The sequence below is a fragment of the Borostomias antarcticus genome (assembly GCF_949987555.1).
Source record: "Borostomias antarcticus genome assembly, chromosome: 33".
NCBI classification, from domain to species: Eukaryota; Metazoa; Chordata; class Actinopteri; order Stomiiformes; family Stomiidae; genus Borostomias; species Borostomias antarcticus.
In genome coordinates, this window is record NC_140266.1 from 4,685,811 (window position 1) to 4,702,620 (window position 16,810).

At 50.1% G+C, this 16,810-nt stretch overlaps 2 protein-coding genes across 2 annotated transcripts; both read left to right on the forward strand.

Annotated features, from left to right (window-relative positions):
* Nucleotides 1–866: 866 nt before the first annotated feature.
* cdkn1a (cyclin dependent kinase inhibitor 1A) lies at nt 867–4,124 on the forward strand. Its single transcript, XM_084460812.1, has 3 exons — nt 867–944; nt 1,927–2,380; nt 2,585–4,124. Exons 1-3 carry the CDS (start codon nt 942–944, stop codon nt 2,638–2,640), a joined length of 513 nt encoding a protein of 170 aa, XP_084316938.1. The 5' UTR covers nt 867–941; the 3' UTR covers nt 2,641–4,124.
* On the forward strand, nt 2,799–10,468 carry tmcc2 (transmembrane and coiled-coil domain family 2; the record flags this gene model as incomplete). Its single annotated transcript, XM_084460752.1, has 5 exons — nt 2,799–2,924; nt 7,416–7,805; nt 8,549–9,171; nt 9,443–9,578; nt 10,160–10,468. The coding sequence occupies 5 exons, from the start codon at nt 2,799–2,801 to the stop codon at nt 10,466–10,468; spliced, it is 1,584 nt and encodes a 527-aa protein (XP_084316878.1).
* Between the last annotated feature and the right edge of the window lie 6,342 nt (nt 10,469–16,810).

Consider the following 16,810-nt stretch of genomic DNA (forward strand, 5'->3'; position numbering starts at 1 on the left):
GCTGTTGTGTGTAGTGTAGTAGTGTAGTCTTGTGACTGAATAAATAGCCCTACTAGGCTATAACGGATATTGAAATTGTTCCGTTTTTACACCAGTGTTGGATAATCTGGATAAAGGAGTGGTAGGTCTGGTTGTAGACTACATCTGTCTGGCTCACTGTCTAGTCGAGGGGAAGTTTAGCCAGTTTGAATTTCCCACACACGAGTTTCTGATTCACCGGGCAAGTCCCGGTCCTTCTCCCGCCGGTCCGCTTGAATCTGCCCCGCCCCGCTCCGCCCGGCGGCCCGCCCCGTTTCTCCACCCTCCTCCTCTCACCGGGAGAAGGATGAGTCAAGTTCCTCTCAACTATTGCTCATAGCCTTGCCTTCAGTTTCTACCTCAGCACTTTGAGATTGTTTCACAATGAAAAGTGCTTTATAAATTAAATTATTTATTATTTTACTGTAGGCTACACTTTAATAGTTTATACTGTCTATTCTCCCTCTTAATTGTCTCGGAAGTGAACCCCCATCCTGCCCCTAGGGCACATGGGATAGGCTAAAACTTTAGAATGTTCTCTATAGCTTAGTTTAGGGAATTGAGGCTATGAAGTTAGTCCACCTTGTGAACCTGATACTACAGTACAAAATAGTATATAGTATATATACTATATATATAATACTACAGTACAAAACCGCACAATGGCTCAGCACTGCCGCCTTGTGGTTTGGTTCTGAACTCCAGCTTCCTCTATCCCAGGACAGGTCTGTACATGTCCGGGGAGGTTTGCCCAGGCATGTATCTGTTATAGCAAAGAACAGATGAGTCACAGCTGATGCTGTCTGGCTTAAATAGAAGTTCATCCTTCCCAGTCTCGCTCAGTTCCTCCAAGCTCCTACTGAGCTCTGACCAAGTGACTAAGAACTTATTATAACTTATTATATACTGGAAAGACGGCAGAAATGGTGAGTCTTGACTGGTGGTCTTGTTTCAAATGACGAGAGATGCTGTAGTTATTCCTTTAGCCTGATTTTTGTCAGGTATGTTTGGATGGCTTCATTTTGTCTCATATTGTGTCATTGTATTGTAGCCTCCCTCTTGATTGCTAAATATAACATGTTGAATATAACATTTTGTCATATTTTATGTGAGTATTATCTCATATTCATATATAATATACAGTATGCTGAGACTATCTAATCACAAGTGTTGATTGCATAATTTAATTTGTGAACATGTTCTTTGAGTGAAGACAGCTTGTCTAATGTAATGTTGGACCATAGTTGTGTACTTGCTGGTCTAACCGTGGGTTCCTCTCTGCTCTTGGGTTCTCCTAACCGTGGGTTCCTCTCTGCTCTTGGGTTCTCCTCAGTGTCTAACCGTGGGTTCCTCTCTGCTCTGATCTCCTAACCGTGGGTTCCTCTCTGCTCTGATGTTCTCCTAACCGTGGGTTCCTCTCTGCTCTGATGTTCTCCTAACCGTGGGTTCCTCTCTGCTCTTGGGTTCTCCTAACCATGGGTTCCTCTCTGTTCTTGTTCTCCTCAGTGTCTAACCGTGGGTTCCTCTCTGTTCTTGAGTTCTCCTAACCATGGGTTCCTCTGTGCTCTTGGGTTCTCCTCAGTGTCTAACCATGGGTTCCTCTCTGCTCTGATGTTCTCCTAACCGTGGGTTCCTCTCTGCTCTTGGGTTCTCCTAACCATGGGTTCCTCTCTGTTCTTGTTCTCCTCAGTGTCTAACCGTGGGTTCCTCTCTGTTCTTGAGTTCTCCTAACCATGGGTTCCTCTGTGCTCTTGGGTTCTCCTCAGTGTCTAACCATGGGTTCCTCTCTGCTCTGATGTTCTCCTAACCGTGGGTTCCTCTCTGCTCTTGAGTTCTCCTAACCGTGGGTTCCTCTCTGCTCTGATGTTCTCCTAACGTTGGGTTCCTCTCTGTTCTTGTTCTCCTCAGTGTTGGGTCACGGCATCTTACGAGCGCATCCTGGTCTCCCTGGGAAACGGGCCTGTGAGGCGCTGTCTGTTCGGCCCGGTGGACCGTGAGCAGCTGCAGCAGGAGTACCAGAACGCGCTGAGCCAAGACCTGGCGGACGCCACGCGGCGCTGGGGCTTCGACTTCCTGTCGGAGACGCCTCTGAAGGGAGGCGACTTCCAGTGGGAGAGGATTCCAGGCGCCAAGGTGCCCCTCCTCTGCCGACCCTGCAGGGTGGGTCTGAACCAGCGGGAGGGACAGAGGAAGGGGGTGGTCAGGGCGGGGCCGGTGGTCAGGGCGGGGCCATCGCCCAGCGGGAAGGAGAACATCCCTCGCACCCCTGAGAGGAACGGACCCGTCCTCGCCCGGAACCTGGAGAAGACGCCCAGGAAGGAAGAAGAGAACAAGCTGAAGAGGAAACAGAGCAACATCACAGGTATGACGGCGGCCTGTTGGACATGTTTACCCGGGGGCCTGATCAGATGGGGTTGGGGGTGTAGCTGTGTGGTTTGTAAAGTTTTAAGATGTTCTCCAGTGCTAACCTATGTTCTCTAGTGCTAACCTATGTTCTCTAGTGCTAACCTATGTTCTCCAGTGCTAACCTATGTTCTCCAGTGCTAACCTATGTTCTTCCTTATAGATTTCTACGCTGCGAAGAGGAGAGCAGTGGACACGCCAAGGAAATCCGGACAGTGATCTTGGGGCGTGGTCAGAAGCCCTTGTACATAACTCAAAAACAATGGGGAAAAGGAGGAAGCTCTGCTCATCCTGTACCTGGCTCTTGCTCATGTCTCATGTATGGTTTATCAGAGTACTGTATTGTATCCTAAGGGGGACTGGCTCCCCCTGGTGGTATGAAAGGTATATTCAACCATTCAGATCTCAGTCACATCAGTGGAGGTCGTCTCGCTCTCCCTGAGAACCAGCGCTCCCCCGGGGGGTTGAAATGTCCACTGGACGGTCTGGACACCGATGTTCCAGTACGTTCCACAGCACTGAGATGGACCAATCACGACGGCCCTTACAGGGAACCCTGCTGGTGACCTCATCAGGATGAGACCACATTACTAATAAATCAACTACTGTATCTTAGCGGAAGCATTACTCTTGACTGTAATGTTGTCTCACTTGAAGGGGTGGTTTGGTAATGGTTATGACACAATGCTGTGTCAACAACTACATAAAAATATATAATAAAATAAAAACAGCTGAGGAATGGTAGGCTCTCTCCGTAGTTCCATGGACTTTTGAGTCCAATATTCATTGATGTTTTTTTAATGTAATATTCAAGGGCGAGGACTCATGTTATTGTCATTTTGTTTAATCAGCACTTATTTTCCAAAGTTTGTCTTTTTATGTTGATATGAATTTTGAAGTCTTGTGTATCTCAACGTGTACTCAAAGGAAACTGCTCGAATTTTTTTTGGTAAATGATACTTTATAGTGATACTTTATAATGATGGCGATCTCACTGTGTCCCCTTCCACCCTGACAAGACCTTCGCTGTGATGTGCTTTTGAATAGTCTCTGAGGACTTGTCTCTGAGGACTTGTCTCTGAGGACTTTCACAAGTGCTCTTTTAGGATGTGGACGTGTGTTTTAAGTTAGAATTAAGGACATCAGAAAACTTAAACTGTACAATCAAGTTTTCCTTAAGAGAATACAGCGACCCTACAACAGATGTTTCTTTAGAAGTTATTACATTGAGAGCAGATGTTTCTTTAGAGGTTATTACATTCAGGTATCATTATAAAACTTCCTTGCAGAATTGCACATTTAAATATTGCTAAGGAATTAAATGAGTCAAGTGCTGCAAGGTGTCTGAAACTACAGGAAAATCATCCCAAGCCATTGTGCTTCTAAAAACAAACTCACAGCATTTTTGATAAGCTCCAGCCAAGTATTCTGATAAAATATATTTTATTTGACGTAAAGTGCAATTAGATAAACGTGTATGTATACAATGACCCAATCCTGCTGCTAGGGGTCATTTCAATGGGGTCCTTCCAACTAAACTAAGCTCCCAATACAAAGATCAGCAAATCCATCAGCAGCATTAATTACCCCCGATGATGCTCGTCCTTCCAGATGTTAGTGCACAGGTCCTACTATTGTTTTTATGTTCAGAGAAGATTTATATTTATTGTGAGATCAGCCTTGTGGAATTGTTGAAATTAATTTGTAAAGTTAGTGGAAATAAAGACGTATTATCTTTGAGAATTATTTTGTTTTTTTGTGTGCTCATAACCAAAGTGTGTCTGCATGTGGAGTTGGATGTTTTATATGAATCTGTTGCATCACACAGTAGAGTCTATATTATACAGTAGAGTATATTATACAGTAGAGTCTATATTATACAGTAGAGTCTATATTATAGACGGCATCTATAATATCCTTTTTTGAATAGAGTGTGCAGTGCCGATTATATCCACTGGGTGGCAATGTTGTAAAATACCGTATATCGTCTAAAAGCTGAGAACCTGAGAAAAGTGCATTTGGCGTGACGCGCTCTGCTCACTAAGTGACAGTTGAAGTAAGAAAAATCGTATCTAATTTAATGTTCTAGACCCCCTAACGATTAGTGCTATATTTTTGTTGAATGGCAGGAAGGTGACAATAAAAATGTACCTCAGTGTTATCCTAGAAAGAGTGTGTGAAGGTAAACTGACCCTGGCTAGCTCAACTAGCTCAACTAGCTCAAACACCGAGATAACCGCCAATTTCCCTGCGAGCTGGACTGAATTATATGTGTTTTCCCTCTTTCCCTCAGAATGGCACATCTTTAAAGCCGTTTACTCTTAACATAATAAGATATGAGGCAGTAGTCCTCATCATCTCTGCCATAGCCGAGCCTAGCTGAATAGCTAACGTCAGCTAACGTTAAAGCTACAGCTAGATGGACGGTTAAGCATCTCTGAGGTAAAGCGTAACTTTTTTCTTCTTCTTTTTTTTATTTTTTTTAACTAGCTAACTAACTAAAAACAAATGTAATAAAACCAGACAACTTTGTATAAAATTTTAGCTTACTTTGTATCTTAAAATATAATCTATGTTGGAGGACAGACATGCGTGGGGGGGGGGGTGTATTCAGGGAGGAAGGGAGGAAGAGCCATAATGGGGTCTGACATGCCTGCTGTTCCACCACGCTCACTCCCTCCCCCTGCTCTGCTTTCTACTGAGCCACCTGCAGGCGTGCGTTAAAGCCCCGCCCCCTCCTCTTCCTCTCCTTCCACAGCTGCCTCCTCCCCTCCCTCCCTCCCTCCTCCCCCCCCGCCTCCCTCCCTCCCCCCCTCCTCCCCCTGCCCCCCTCCCTCCCTCCCCCCCCCCCTCCCTCCCCCCCCCCCTCCTCCTCCTCCCGCCCCCCTCCCTTCTCCCCTCCTCCCCCCTCCTCCCTCCCTCCTCCTCCCGCCCCCCTCCCTTCTCCCCTCCTCCCCCCTCCTCCCTCCCTCCTCCTCCCGCCCCCCTCCCTTCTCCCCTCCTCCCCCCGCCTCCCTCCCCCCCCCCCCCCCCCGCCTCCCTCCCTCCATCATCTGTCCCTGCGCCCACACAGCCGGAAGAGAGCAGGGAGACTCGCCTTCGCGCTCCGACGGAGAAGAAAGACAGCGAGAGAGAGAGAGAGAGAGAGAGAGACGGGGGGGGAGGTGGGTTAAAGAATAAGAAACGCAGCGGCCGACAGAGAGAGAGGGAGATACACGAAGGGAGAGAGAGCAGAGAGAGGGAGATACACAAAGGGAGAGAGAGAGAGAGAGATGGAGGAGGACAGGGAGGTCGCTGCAGACATCTTTGCTGTCGACAACAGAGCATGAAGCTCCGGTGAGCGTGTGACAGACATTGGGGAGGACAGAGGCTTCGGAGGAGGAGGAGGGTCCTCCCTGGGCAGAGGGGGGAGGGGGGAGGAGGAGGAGACGGAGGAGGAGGAGGAGGAGGAGGAGAAGAAGTATGGGCCTCGAACACAGACCTGCAGTGGCACTGCCAATCCTGGATTAAACAGTATGGTAACGTTCCCAAATTAATCTCTTGCCTCACTGGTATCTCTCCTCATGCTCATCCCATCATCCATGCTGGTTTTCAGCCCAATCCCGTCCCCCATTTCACCGTGTCGCAGTGCTCGTCCGTCTCCTCCACACGTGTGGGTCTCTCCTTCTCTTCATCCCCTGGCCGTCTGTCCTCCTCCTCATCTCTGATTCAGCGCAGCTCTCTCCCTCTCTCTGCTCTCTCCCTCTCTCTGCTCTCTCTCTCTCCCTGCTCTCTCTCCCTCGCTGGGCTGGAGCATCGGCCATTGCTGTGTGTCTCTGGGTTGTTTTTGTAGGCTGCTGCTTATTCCCCAGCTGGAGGGTGAACACTGTCGCCTATTTTCTCCTCCTTACCGGTCAGTCAGCCTCTCTCTCTCTCTCTCTCTCTCTCTCTCTCTCTCTCTCTCTCTGAATATCTGTCTGTCTGCGGTGGCCGTGACTGCAGTCATTATTATCCAGCCCACAGCCCTGCGGTAGATAACGTGGTTCTGACCCACTTTCTAAAAACATCCTCTTTTTCTGTTCGGTGAGATGTGAACGGTTCTCCGATGTGATAACGGTTCTCCGATGTGATAGCGGTTCTCCGATGCTGAAATGACAGCAGTTGATCCAGTGACCCGCTGGGCTGAGTCAGAACCCAGCTGGGAGAGGAGAGGCGTGTCGGACCGGGCTTCTGTCCGCCTGCTGGCTCTGGGGACAACGTTGTGATCTCTGCTCCAGCGACCAGAGGGTGACGATTAAACACAACAAACAAACAAACCCCCCTCCGCCCGTCAACAACGAGGCCGCAGGGTCTCCCTGCCGCAGGGGGAGGGGCGGCCCTGCAGACGTCCTGAGCTCACACGCTTGCTTGTTTGGGTCCTCCATTTAAAGGGATTATGCCTCTGGCCTATTTTTGTTAGTTGTGTGCGTGCGTGTGTGTGTGTGTGTGTGTGTGTGTGTGTGTGTGCAACGTTGGGGGTGCGTGTGTGTGTGTATGAATCATGGACCACACAAACGGCCTGAAGAGGATGATAGGATAACATGGGCATCTTTACACAGGCTGACCTGATGCCACATACCGGATTGTCATCATCATCGGCGTTGTCATCATCATTATCATCATCATCTTCATCATCATCATCTTCAAAAGTCCTGGAAATATTTTCAATGCAGTTGAATTCTATAAAAGCATGGATGATGTTATGATATGTGAGTGGATCAATATGAAAAAAGACCACCATCACATCAATCATTGGTATTCCTCTTTCTGTCTCTCTTTCTCTCTATCTGTCTCTCTCTTTACTTCTGTCTCTCTCTCTACTTGTCTTTCTCCATCTCTATCTCTACCTTGTGTCTCTCTCTCTACCTGTCTCTCTGTCTCACCCTCTCTCTCTACCTCTGTATCTGTCTCTCTCTCACCCTCTCTCTCTCTCTCTTTCTTTCTACCTCTCTCTCTCTCTCTCTGTGTCCACCCAGCTGGATAAGAGTGAGGTGACCACGCTCTGCCCGCCCCCCTCCGCCAGCCATGGCGGCTCTGACGGGAACATCAGCGTGGACGGGGCCGGCGTGGCGCCCGTGGCCCCGGGGGCCGAATGCTCCGGCGTGTTAGAGCCCCAGAGGACGCGCGTGGCCCTGGAACACCTGCAGCAGAAGATCCTGAAGATCACGGAGCAGATCCGCGTGGAGCAGGAGGCGCGCGACGACAACGTGGCCGAGTACCTGAAGCTGGCGCACAACGCCGACAAGCAGCAGGCGTCGCGCATCAAACAGGTGTTCGAGAAGAAGAACCAGAAGTCGGCCCAGACCATCGCACATCTGCACAAGAAGCTCGAGCACTACCACAAGAAGCTGAAGGAGATCGAACAGGTGTGTGCGGCTTCGCTCGACCTCTGAGGTCACGACACACGTGTTTAGTTTTCCTCACAACTGTGCTCAGGTCAGTTGTAAAGTGGTCTTTCCTTCCTGCTGGCGCTCAGATCAATCATCCTTAACTGTTTTATTGAACCTTTATCATAACAAGTGAGGTCAGTGATCTCATTTACAAGGGAGACCTGGACAGAATAGCAGCATTTCAGACAGAAACAGCAATAAAAACAACCATAAAACAACAAGGAAACATAAGATGTGTTCAAGGTTCCAGGATGTACAAATATATACGTAGGACATTGACATGTACAGTACCAGGCCGAGAGACCAACTCCCTTAGTTTAAATCTTTTTAAAGGCTACTCAAAAAAAAGATTTAAAACGAAGGGAATTGGTCTCTGCCTGTTTTAAAGCTCTTATAAGCTCAATGATAAGTGGTTGTTGGTACTTGTAAACATCCATAAGTATTTTAATTTGTACATTCTGTAACCTTGGATACATTTGATCCTAGTCTCCTGTCTCACGCCACAATGTCTATAATAATAATAATAATAACCTTTATTTGTATAGCATTTTTCATGCAAACATTGCAGCTCAAAGTGCTTTGACATATACGCACAGCATGAAAACAATAAAAACAATAGTAATCAACACACAAAGCAAGATATAAACCACATAACAACAAGGAGTGAATCAAATCAAAAGATTGAGGTAGTCTGATCCGGCCCGTGTGCTGTGTTCTAGAATGGTCCGGCCCGGCAGCCCAAGGACGTCCTTCGGGACATGCAGCAGGGTCTGAAAGACGTCGGCGCCAACGTGCGAGCCGGCATCAGTGGCTTCGGCGGCGGCGTGGTGGAGGGCGTGAAGGGCGGGGTGACGGCGCTCACCCACACCGCCGTAGTGTCCAAGCCGCGGGAGTTCGCCAGTCTGATCCGCAATAAGTTCGGCAGCGCCGACAACATCGCCCACCTGAAGGACAGTCTGGAGGACGGGGTGGGGGGCCACCCAGACGACACTCCTCCCCCGCGCGCCCTGAGCGGCAGCGCCACACTGGTGTCCAGCCCCAAGTACGGCAGCGACGACGAGTGCTCCAGCGCCACCTCGGGGTCGGCGGGCGCCAGTAACTCGGGCGGGGCTGGCGGAGGGGGCGGGATGTCGGGGCTGGGGCCCGGCATGGGCAGCCCTCGGCTGGACGGACATCACCACCACCACCACCATGTCCACAGCTCCTGGGACGCGCTGCTGGAGGGACTGCAGGAGATCAAGGCCAGCCAGGCACACATGGAGGACGCCATCGACGACATGAAGAGCCAGCTGCAGAGCGACTACTCCTACATGACCCAGTGCCTGCAGGAGGAGAGATACAGGTAACAGTCTCCTACATGACCCAGTGCCTGCAGGAGGAGAGATACAGGTAACGCTACCGGCGCCAGAAGAATTAGACCGAGCCTCAAACCATCAGATGAGGTTTCAAGGAACCACTAGGAAATGGAAATGTCCTCTAAGCCTCTGTATTCCTTCTGCTCATCTAAGTGACTATGTGACGTGTGTGTATGTGTGTATGTGTGTGTGTGTGTGTGTGTGTATGTGTGTGTGTGTGTGTGTGTGTGTGTGTGTGTGTGTGTGTGTGTAATACAGGTACGAGCGACTAGAGGAGCAGCTGAATGACCTGACGGAGCTGCACCAGAACGAGATGACCAACCTGAAGCAGGAGCTGGCCAGCATGGAGGAGAAGGTGGCCTACCAGTCCTACGAGAGGGCCAGAGACATCCAGGTGAGACAGAGACATCCAGGTGAGCCAGAGACGTCCAGGTGAGACAGAGACATTCAGGTGAGCCAGAGACATCCAGGTGAGCCAGAGACATCCAGGTGAGACAGAGACATCCAGGTGAGCCAGAGACATCCAGGTGAGACAGAGACATCCAGGTGAGCCAGAGACATCCAGGTGAGCCAGACGTCCAGGTGAGCCAGAGACATCCAGGTGAGCCAGAGACATCCAGGTGAGACAGAGACATCCAGGTGAGCCAGAGACATCCAGGTGAGCCAGACGTCCAGGTGAGCCAGAGACATCCAGGTGAGCCAGACGTCCAGGTGAGCCAGAGACATCCAGGTGAGCCAGACGCTCAGTCACCATGTCTGGAGACAAGGCCTGCGTGGAGCAGGTGGATTGGGTGGATCAGCCGTCCTGTCCCGTCCTGTCCTATGTATGTATGTATAGTACAAATGTCAATAAACGAATTCTGATTCTGATTCACTAATGCTTTTGTGCCTGTGTGTGTGTGCCTCTGTGTGTGTGTGTGTGTGTGTGTGTGTTCATGTGTGCCTGTGCGTGCGCGTGCGCCGGTGAGCCTGCAGGAGGCGGTAGAGTCGTGTCTGACCCGCATCACTAAGCTGGAGCTGCAGCAGCAGCAGCAGCAGGTGGTCCAGCTGGAGGGGGTGGACAACGCCAACGCGCGCGCGCTGCTGGGGAAGCTCATCAACGTCATCCTGGCCCTCATGGCCGTGCTGCTGGTGTTCGTCTCCACGCTGGCCAACTTCATCACGCCGCTGATGAAGACGCGCTCGCGCGTGGCGTCCACCGTCCTGCTGGCGCTGCTGCTCGTCATCCTCTGGAAGCACTGGGACGTCCTGGAGCACGGCCTGCTCTGGCTGCTGCCCAGCTGAGACCCCAACCCTAACCTTAACCCCTGACCCCTAACCCCAACCCCAACCCCAACCCTAACCCCAGGGGTCTGAGGGGCCGGGATATGTGCAGTGTGGGCCCAGACTAATTCCAGCGAGCTGTTCCTAAGATAATAATCGTCGGGGACTAAGTGACAGAGACTCGAGTGTGTGTGTGTGTGTGTGTGTGTGTGTGTGTGTGTGTTTGTGTGTGTGTGTGTGTGTGTGTGTGGTTTTTTGGAAGAGATCCATTGCACTTTTTTTCATTGGTTTGAAATGACAATAGCTGAGCTGCTGAGACAGACGCTGAACAGACCTGGAGAAGAGGGGGTTCAGACAGGGGGAGGGACTCTTTCGGTGGATTGAAGACTGAAGACTGTTGTAGTGATGGTGGTTGGAGGGTAGTGATGGGGGTTGGAGGGTAGTGATGGGGGTTGGAGGGTAGTGATGGGGGTTGGAGGGTAGTGATGGGGGTCTTATGGGGGTTGGAGGGTAGTGATGGGGGTTGGAGGGTAGTGATGGGGGTTGGAGGGTAGTGATGGGGGTTGGAGGGTAGTGATGGGGGTTGGAGGGTAGTGATGGGGGTTGGAGGGTAGTGATGGGGGTTGGAGGGTAGTGATGGGTGTTGGAGGGTAGTGATGGGGGTCTTATGGGGGTTGGAGGGTAGTGATGGGGGTTGGAGGGTAGTGATGGGGGTTGGAGGGTAGTGATGGGGGTTGGAGGGTAGTGATGGGGGTTGGAGGGTAGTGATGGGGGTTGGAGGGTAGTGATGGGGGTTGGAGGGTAGTGATGGGGGTTGGAGGGTAGTGATGGTGGTTGGAGGGTAGTGATGGGGGTTGGAGGGTAGTGATGGGGGTTGGAGGATAGTGATGGGGGTTGGAGGGTAGTGATGGGGGTTGGAGGGTAGTGATGGGGGTTGGAGGGTAGTGATGGGGGTTGGAGGGTAGTGATGGGGGTTGGAGGGTGGTGATGGGGGTTGGAGGGTAGTGATGGGGGTTGGAGGGTAGTGATGGGGGTCTTATGGGGGTTGGAGGGTAGTGATGGGGGTTGGAGGGTAGTGATGGGGGTTGGAGGGTGGTGATGGGGGTTGGAGGGTAGTGATGGGGGTTGGAGGGTAGTGATGGGGGTCTTATGGGGGTTGGAGGGTAGTGATGGGGGTTGGAGGGTAGTGATGGGGGTTGGAGGGTAGTGATGGGGGTTGGAGGGTAGTGATGGGGGTTGGAGGGTAGTGATGGGGGTTGGAGGGTAGTGATGGGGGTTGGAGGGTAGTGATGGGTGTTGGAGGGTAGTGATGGGGGTCTTATGGGGGTTGGAGGGTAGTGATGGGGGTTGGAGGGTAGTGATGGGGGTTGGAGGGTAGTGATGGGGGTTGGAGGGTAGTGATGGGGGTTGGAGGGTAGTGATGGGGGTTGGAGGGTAGTGATGGGGGTTGGAGGGTAGTGATGGGGGTTGGAGGGTAGTGATGGTGGTTGGAGGGTAGTGATGGGGGTTGGAGGGTAGTGATGGGGGTTGGAGGATAGTGATGGGGGTTGGAGGGTAGTGATGGGGGTTGGAGGGTAGTGATGGGGGTTGGAGGGTAGTGATGGGGGTTGGAGGGTAGTGATGGGGGTTGGAGGGTGGTGATGGGGGTTGGAGGGTAGTGATGGGGGTTGGAGGGTAGTGATGGGGGTCTTATGGGGGTTGGAGGGTAGTGATGGGGGTTGGAGGGTAGTGATGGGGGTTGGAGGGTGGTGATGGGGGTTGGAGGGTAGTGATGGGGGTTGGAGGGTAGTGATGGGGGTCTTATGGGGGTTGGAGGGTAGTGATGGGGGTTGGAGGGTAGTGATGGGGGTTGGAGGGTAGTGATGGGGGTTGGAGGGTAGTGATGGGGGTTGGAGGGTAGTGATGGGGGTTGGAGGGTAGTGATGGGGGTTGGAGGGTAGTGATGGGGGTTGGAGGGTAGTGATGGGGGTTGGAGGGTAGTGATGGAGGTTGGAGGGTAGTGATGGAGGTTGGAGGGTAGTGATGGGGGTTGGAGGGTAGTGATGGGGGTTGGAGGGTAGTGATGGGGGTTGGAGGGTAGTGATGGGGGTTGGAGGGTAGTGATGGGGGTTGGAGGGTAGTGATGGGGGTTGGAGGGTAGTGATGGAGGTTGGAGGGTAGTGATGGAGGTTGGAGGGTAGTGATGGGGGTTGGAGGGTAGTGATGGGGGTTGGAGGGTAGTGATGGGGGTTGGAGGGTAGTGATGGGGGTTGGAGGGTAGTGATGGGGGTTGGAGGGTAGTGATGGAGGTTGGAGGGTAGTGATGGGGGTTGGAGGGTAGTGATGGGGGTTGGAGGGTAGTGATGGGGGTTGGAGGGTAGTGATGGGGGTTGGAGGGTAGTGATGGGGGTTGGAGGGTAGTGATGGGGGTTGGAGGGTAGTGATGGGGGTTGGAGGGTAGTGATGGGGGTTGGAGGGTAGTGATGGGGGTTGGAGGGTAGTGATGGCGGTTGGAGGGTAGTGATGGGGGTTGGAGGGTAGTGATGGGGGGTCTTATGGCGGTTGGAGGGTAGTGATGGAGGTTGGAGGGTAGTGATGGGGGTGGGAGGGTAGTGATGGCGGTTGGAGGGTAGTGATGGGGTGTTATGGCGGTTGGAGGGTAGTGATGGGGGTGGGAGGGTAGTGATGGGGTGTTATGGCGGTTGGAGGGTAGTGATGGGGGTTGGAGGGTAGTGATGGGGGTCTTATGGCGGTTGGAGGGTAGTGATGGGGGTTGGAGGGTAGTGATGGGGGGTCTTATGGGGGTTGGAGGGTAGTGATGGGGGTTGGAGGGTAGTGATGGGGGGTCTTATGGGGGTTGGAGGGTAGTGGTTGGGGTTGGAGGGTAGTGATGGGGGTTGGAGGGTAGTGATGGGGGTTGGAGGGTAGTGATGGGGGGTGTTATGGCGGTTGGAGGGTAGTGATGGGGGTTGGAGGGTAGTGATGGAGGTTGGAGGGTAGTGATGGGGGTTGGAGGGTGGTGATGGGGGTTGGAGGGTGGTGATGGGGGTTGGAGGGTAGTGATGGGGGTTGGAGGGTGGTGATGGGGGTTGGAGGGTAGTGATGGGGGGTGTTATGGCGGTTGGAGGGTAGTGATGGGGGTTGGAGGGTAGTGATGGGGGTTGGAGGGTAGTGATGGGGGTTGGAGGGTAGTGATGGGGGGTCTTATGGCGGTTGGAGGGTAGTGATGGAGGTCTTACAGCGGTTGCCAGGACAGAGGAACATTAAGAGAAATCTGCCGAGCCGGACGAATGTTTGCTCATCATTACCAGCTGGTTGGTGTTGAACCACCGTTATACTAACGTCTCCAAACCAGAACATTCATTTTAAGAGTCTTTGGAACATTTGTTTTGCTTATAATTTTAATAAACAACTGAACATTACAATGACTAGAGAAAATCAGTTGTCTTTGATAGACCACTATATGACTGGGGTTAAAGGTTGTGTCAAGACTATTGTATATTTGGAGCACAAGGCCAAGCAAAAGGATGAGTTTTTTTTGCTGAATGTTATGTGCTCATGCATGTCCTCACATGTACGTTTGTACCAGGGAAAGAACACTTACGTAGTTAGCATGACTAACATTACATCACCAAGACATACTTCTTCTCTTCAGACTAACTGGCTTCTGTTGTCTACAAACATGGATCAAATACTCCATTTTCCTTTTAGACATTTTTTTTGTAAAAAAACAACAAACTCAAAACATCATCTGGTGTTGAACCCAGGCTTGTTTGTGTATTATCCCTGTCTCCTGCTGTACGTGACCCAAAGAACATGTTTGGAAGGACAGAGAGAAACCAGAACAACTCAGTAATAATCTCAGATCTGTTCTGTTCATTCATGGTATTTCATCATTACTGTTGTACAGCAGCTAAGAATCAACGTGAAGTCAAACTGAGCGGCTTGTCTGAGTCGCCCCCATGTTTAATATCCGGTTTGCTCTGTTGTCTTCTTAATAAATGAATTCTTCAACTATGGTTGTGTGTATGAGACACAGATGTGTTTTTGAGAACACATGAATTTCATTATTATTTTTTTATTTATTGGTTTATTTGTTAAGGACTTGCAGCGCATTGTTAAATACATGTTGTCATAATAAATGTGTTGCATAAAAGGTTTCTAGACAATTGGCTAATTTGATGAGGTTTAGTAGTAGAACTGTGAAATCGAAGAATATGATGGACATGATATGGATTCAGACATGATATGGATTCAGACATGATATGGATTCAGACATGATATGGATTCAGACTAACTTGCAACTTGTGAGTTGTTTCATGCAAAGGTTGATTTGCCAGCCTGTACCTTCTCTGTTGAAAATAAGATCCATTATCTTATCTCTCTCTTGACATAAGGTTTGATTTCAGACTTGACTTTGGAAAAGTATTTTTGACTAGTTATTGTGTGACAAAAAAAAATCTATCACTTCTGGAGAGTTGGAGATGCATAATGTCCGCCTGTCTTCATGATTCTGGACTGATCCTGTTCAGTTCACACTCCACTTCACATCTCAGATGTGGGCCGACAGTCCTGCAGTGAAAAGCCTCCATGTCTTCCAGCTCCTATTCAATAGAGCCGTATTCACCCTCTAATCCTGAGGATTATATTATTATTTACACTTAGCTGCTCTGCTCTGGCCTTCATTCAAAGCTATAGAACTCATGTGGTTGGGCTATGGGTGGTTGGGCTATGGGCGGCTCGGTTTGAAAACATTTTCAAGGTTTGGTAAAAAAATGAAGTTTGTTTTTATCCTTGGATTTTGGAATAGAATCGTCAAAGTTTAATGTACACCAAATGTTGGCGTCATAATCGGTTCAGTTGCCAATAAGTCCAATAGTTTGTCTGAGTCGCCTGCCATCCTTCCCAAGGTCAGGGCCTCGTCGGCCATGTTTTGTACATTCATAAAGAAGGTTGGTGGATATTGTCATTTTAAATCTGAAAAAGGGCACCTCCTGGTGGATGATTTGGAAATTGCTTTGTTATTTTCCAGAATGCAGCGGAGAGGTACTGGGATGTTGACTCCATCCTCTGATGGACTAACGCTCTCCAGCAGGCCTGTCTGCCGGTCTCAGGACCATCTTCTCCATGGACTCATCCTGGAGAATCATCCTAGAGACTCATCCTAGAGACTCATCCTAGAGAATCATCCTAGAGACTCATCCTAGAGAATCATCCTAGAGACTCATCCTAGAGAATCATCCTAGAGACTCATCCTAGAGACTCATCCTGGAGAATCATCCTAGAGACTCATCCTAGAGAATCATCCTAGAGACTCATCCTAGAGAATCATCCTAGAGACTCATCCTAGAGACTCATCCTGGAGAATCTAGCCATTCAAGACCAAAATGGTTTCTGACACAGTGCAAGTTTCATATTTCAGTTTTGTAGTATTTATTGTCAGGTCAAGCCCAAACAACCGTTACATTTATGACAGGTGTTCTTACAATACAGGACGAACCTCCAGAGCGCACGGGCGTGGCATGGCCATGGCCTACCTCTCAAAGTAAGACATTCATCGTCATTAGATTGTTCCAACTTTTAACAGTTCACAAATTAATTTTGCATCTGATTCAATATCAAACACAGCGATACAGTATTCCTCCATTACCTAGCAAATTGTTTAAGACTTCGATAAAAACAGCAGAGTAGAAAAAAACATTGTATTACAAAGCTGAATAATTCCTGATCTGATCTTGATTCCGGTCATGGCGTCCAGACAGACTTGTATTGCTATCAGGCTCCTCCCTCTGTGAGCTGAGATCTCTTTCACTACACATTCTGGATTCAGCCCATTATTAACCATTCCTCCCCATTCCTCCCCGGAACATGAACCATTCCTCCCCGGAACATGAACCATTCCTCCCCGGAACATGAACCATTCCTCCCCGGGGACTCTGGTACATGGTGAACAGAGGGGTACATGGTGAACAGAGGGGGAATCACTTCAGCCGTCCAGAGCTACACCAGCGTTTACATTTGAACTGTGGGGAGGAGAGAGCTGCCGTGTAGAAGATACGGGAGTCATGTGACCGGTCAACAGAATTAGCCCCTCCCCCAAAGGTGCAGCACGATGCCGATTGGCCCAATGCAGTTTCCATCATTCTGCCAAGATTCTGCCTCTCGCCTCCATTCAAAGGACAAACATACAAACTTACAGGATCTTTTTTTTGTCATCTTCAGACCTGGGTTGAAAGAAATGCTATTTGGAATCATTTCAGTGACTTATCTGTGCTTAATTGTTCATGTCTGAACCAATGGGATGTTCCAAAAAATGCAAACCCCACCCACGTGACACTCCAGGCAGATTCAAGCAAATACATCATTATCTGAGAGGATTGAAAA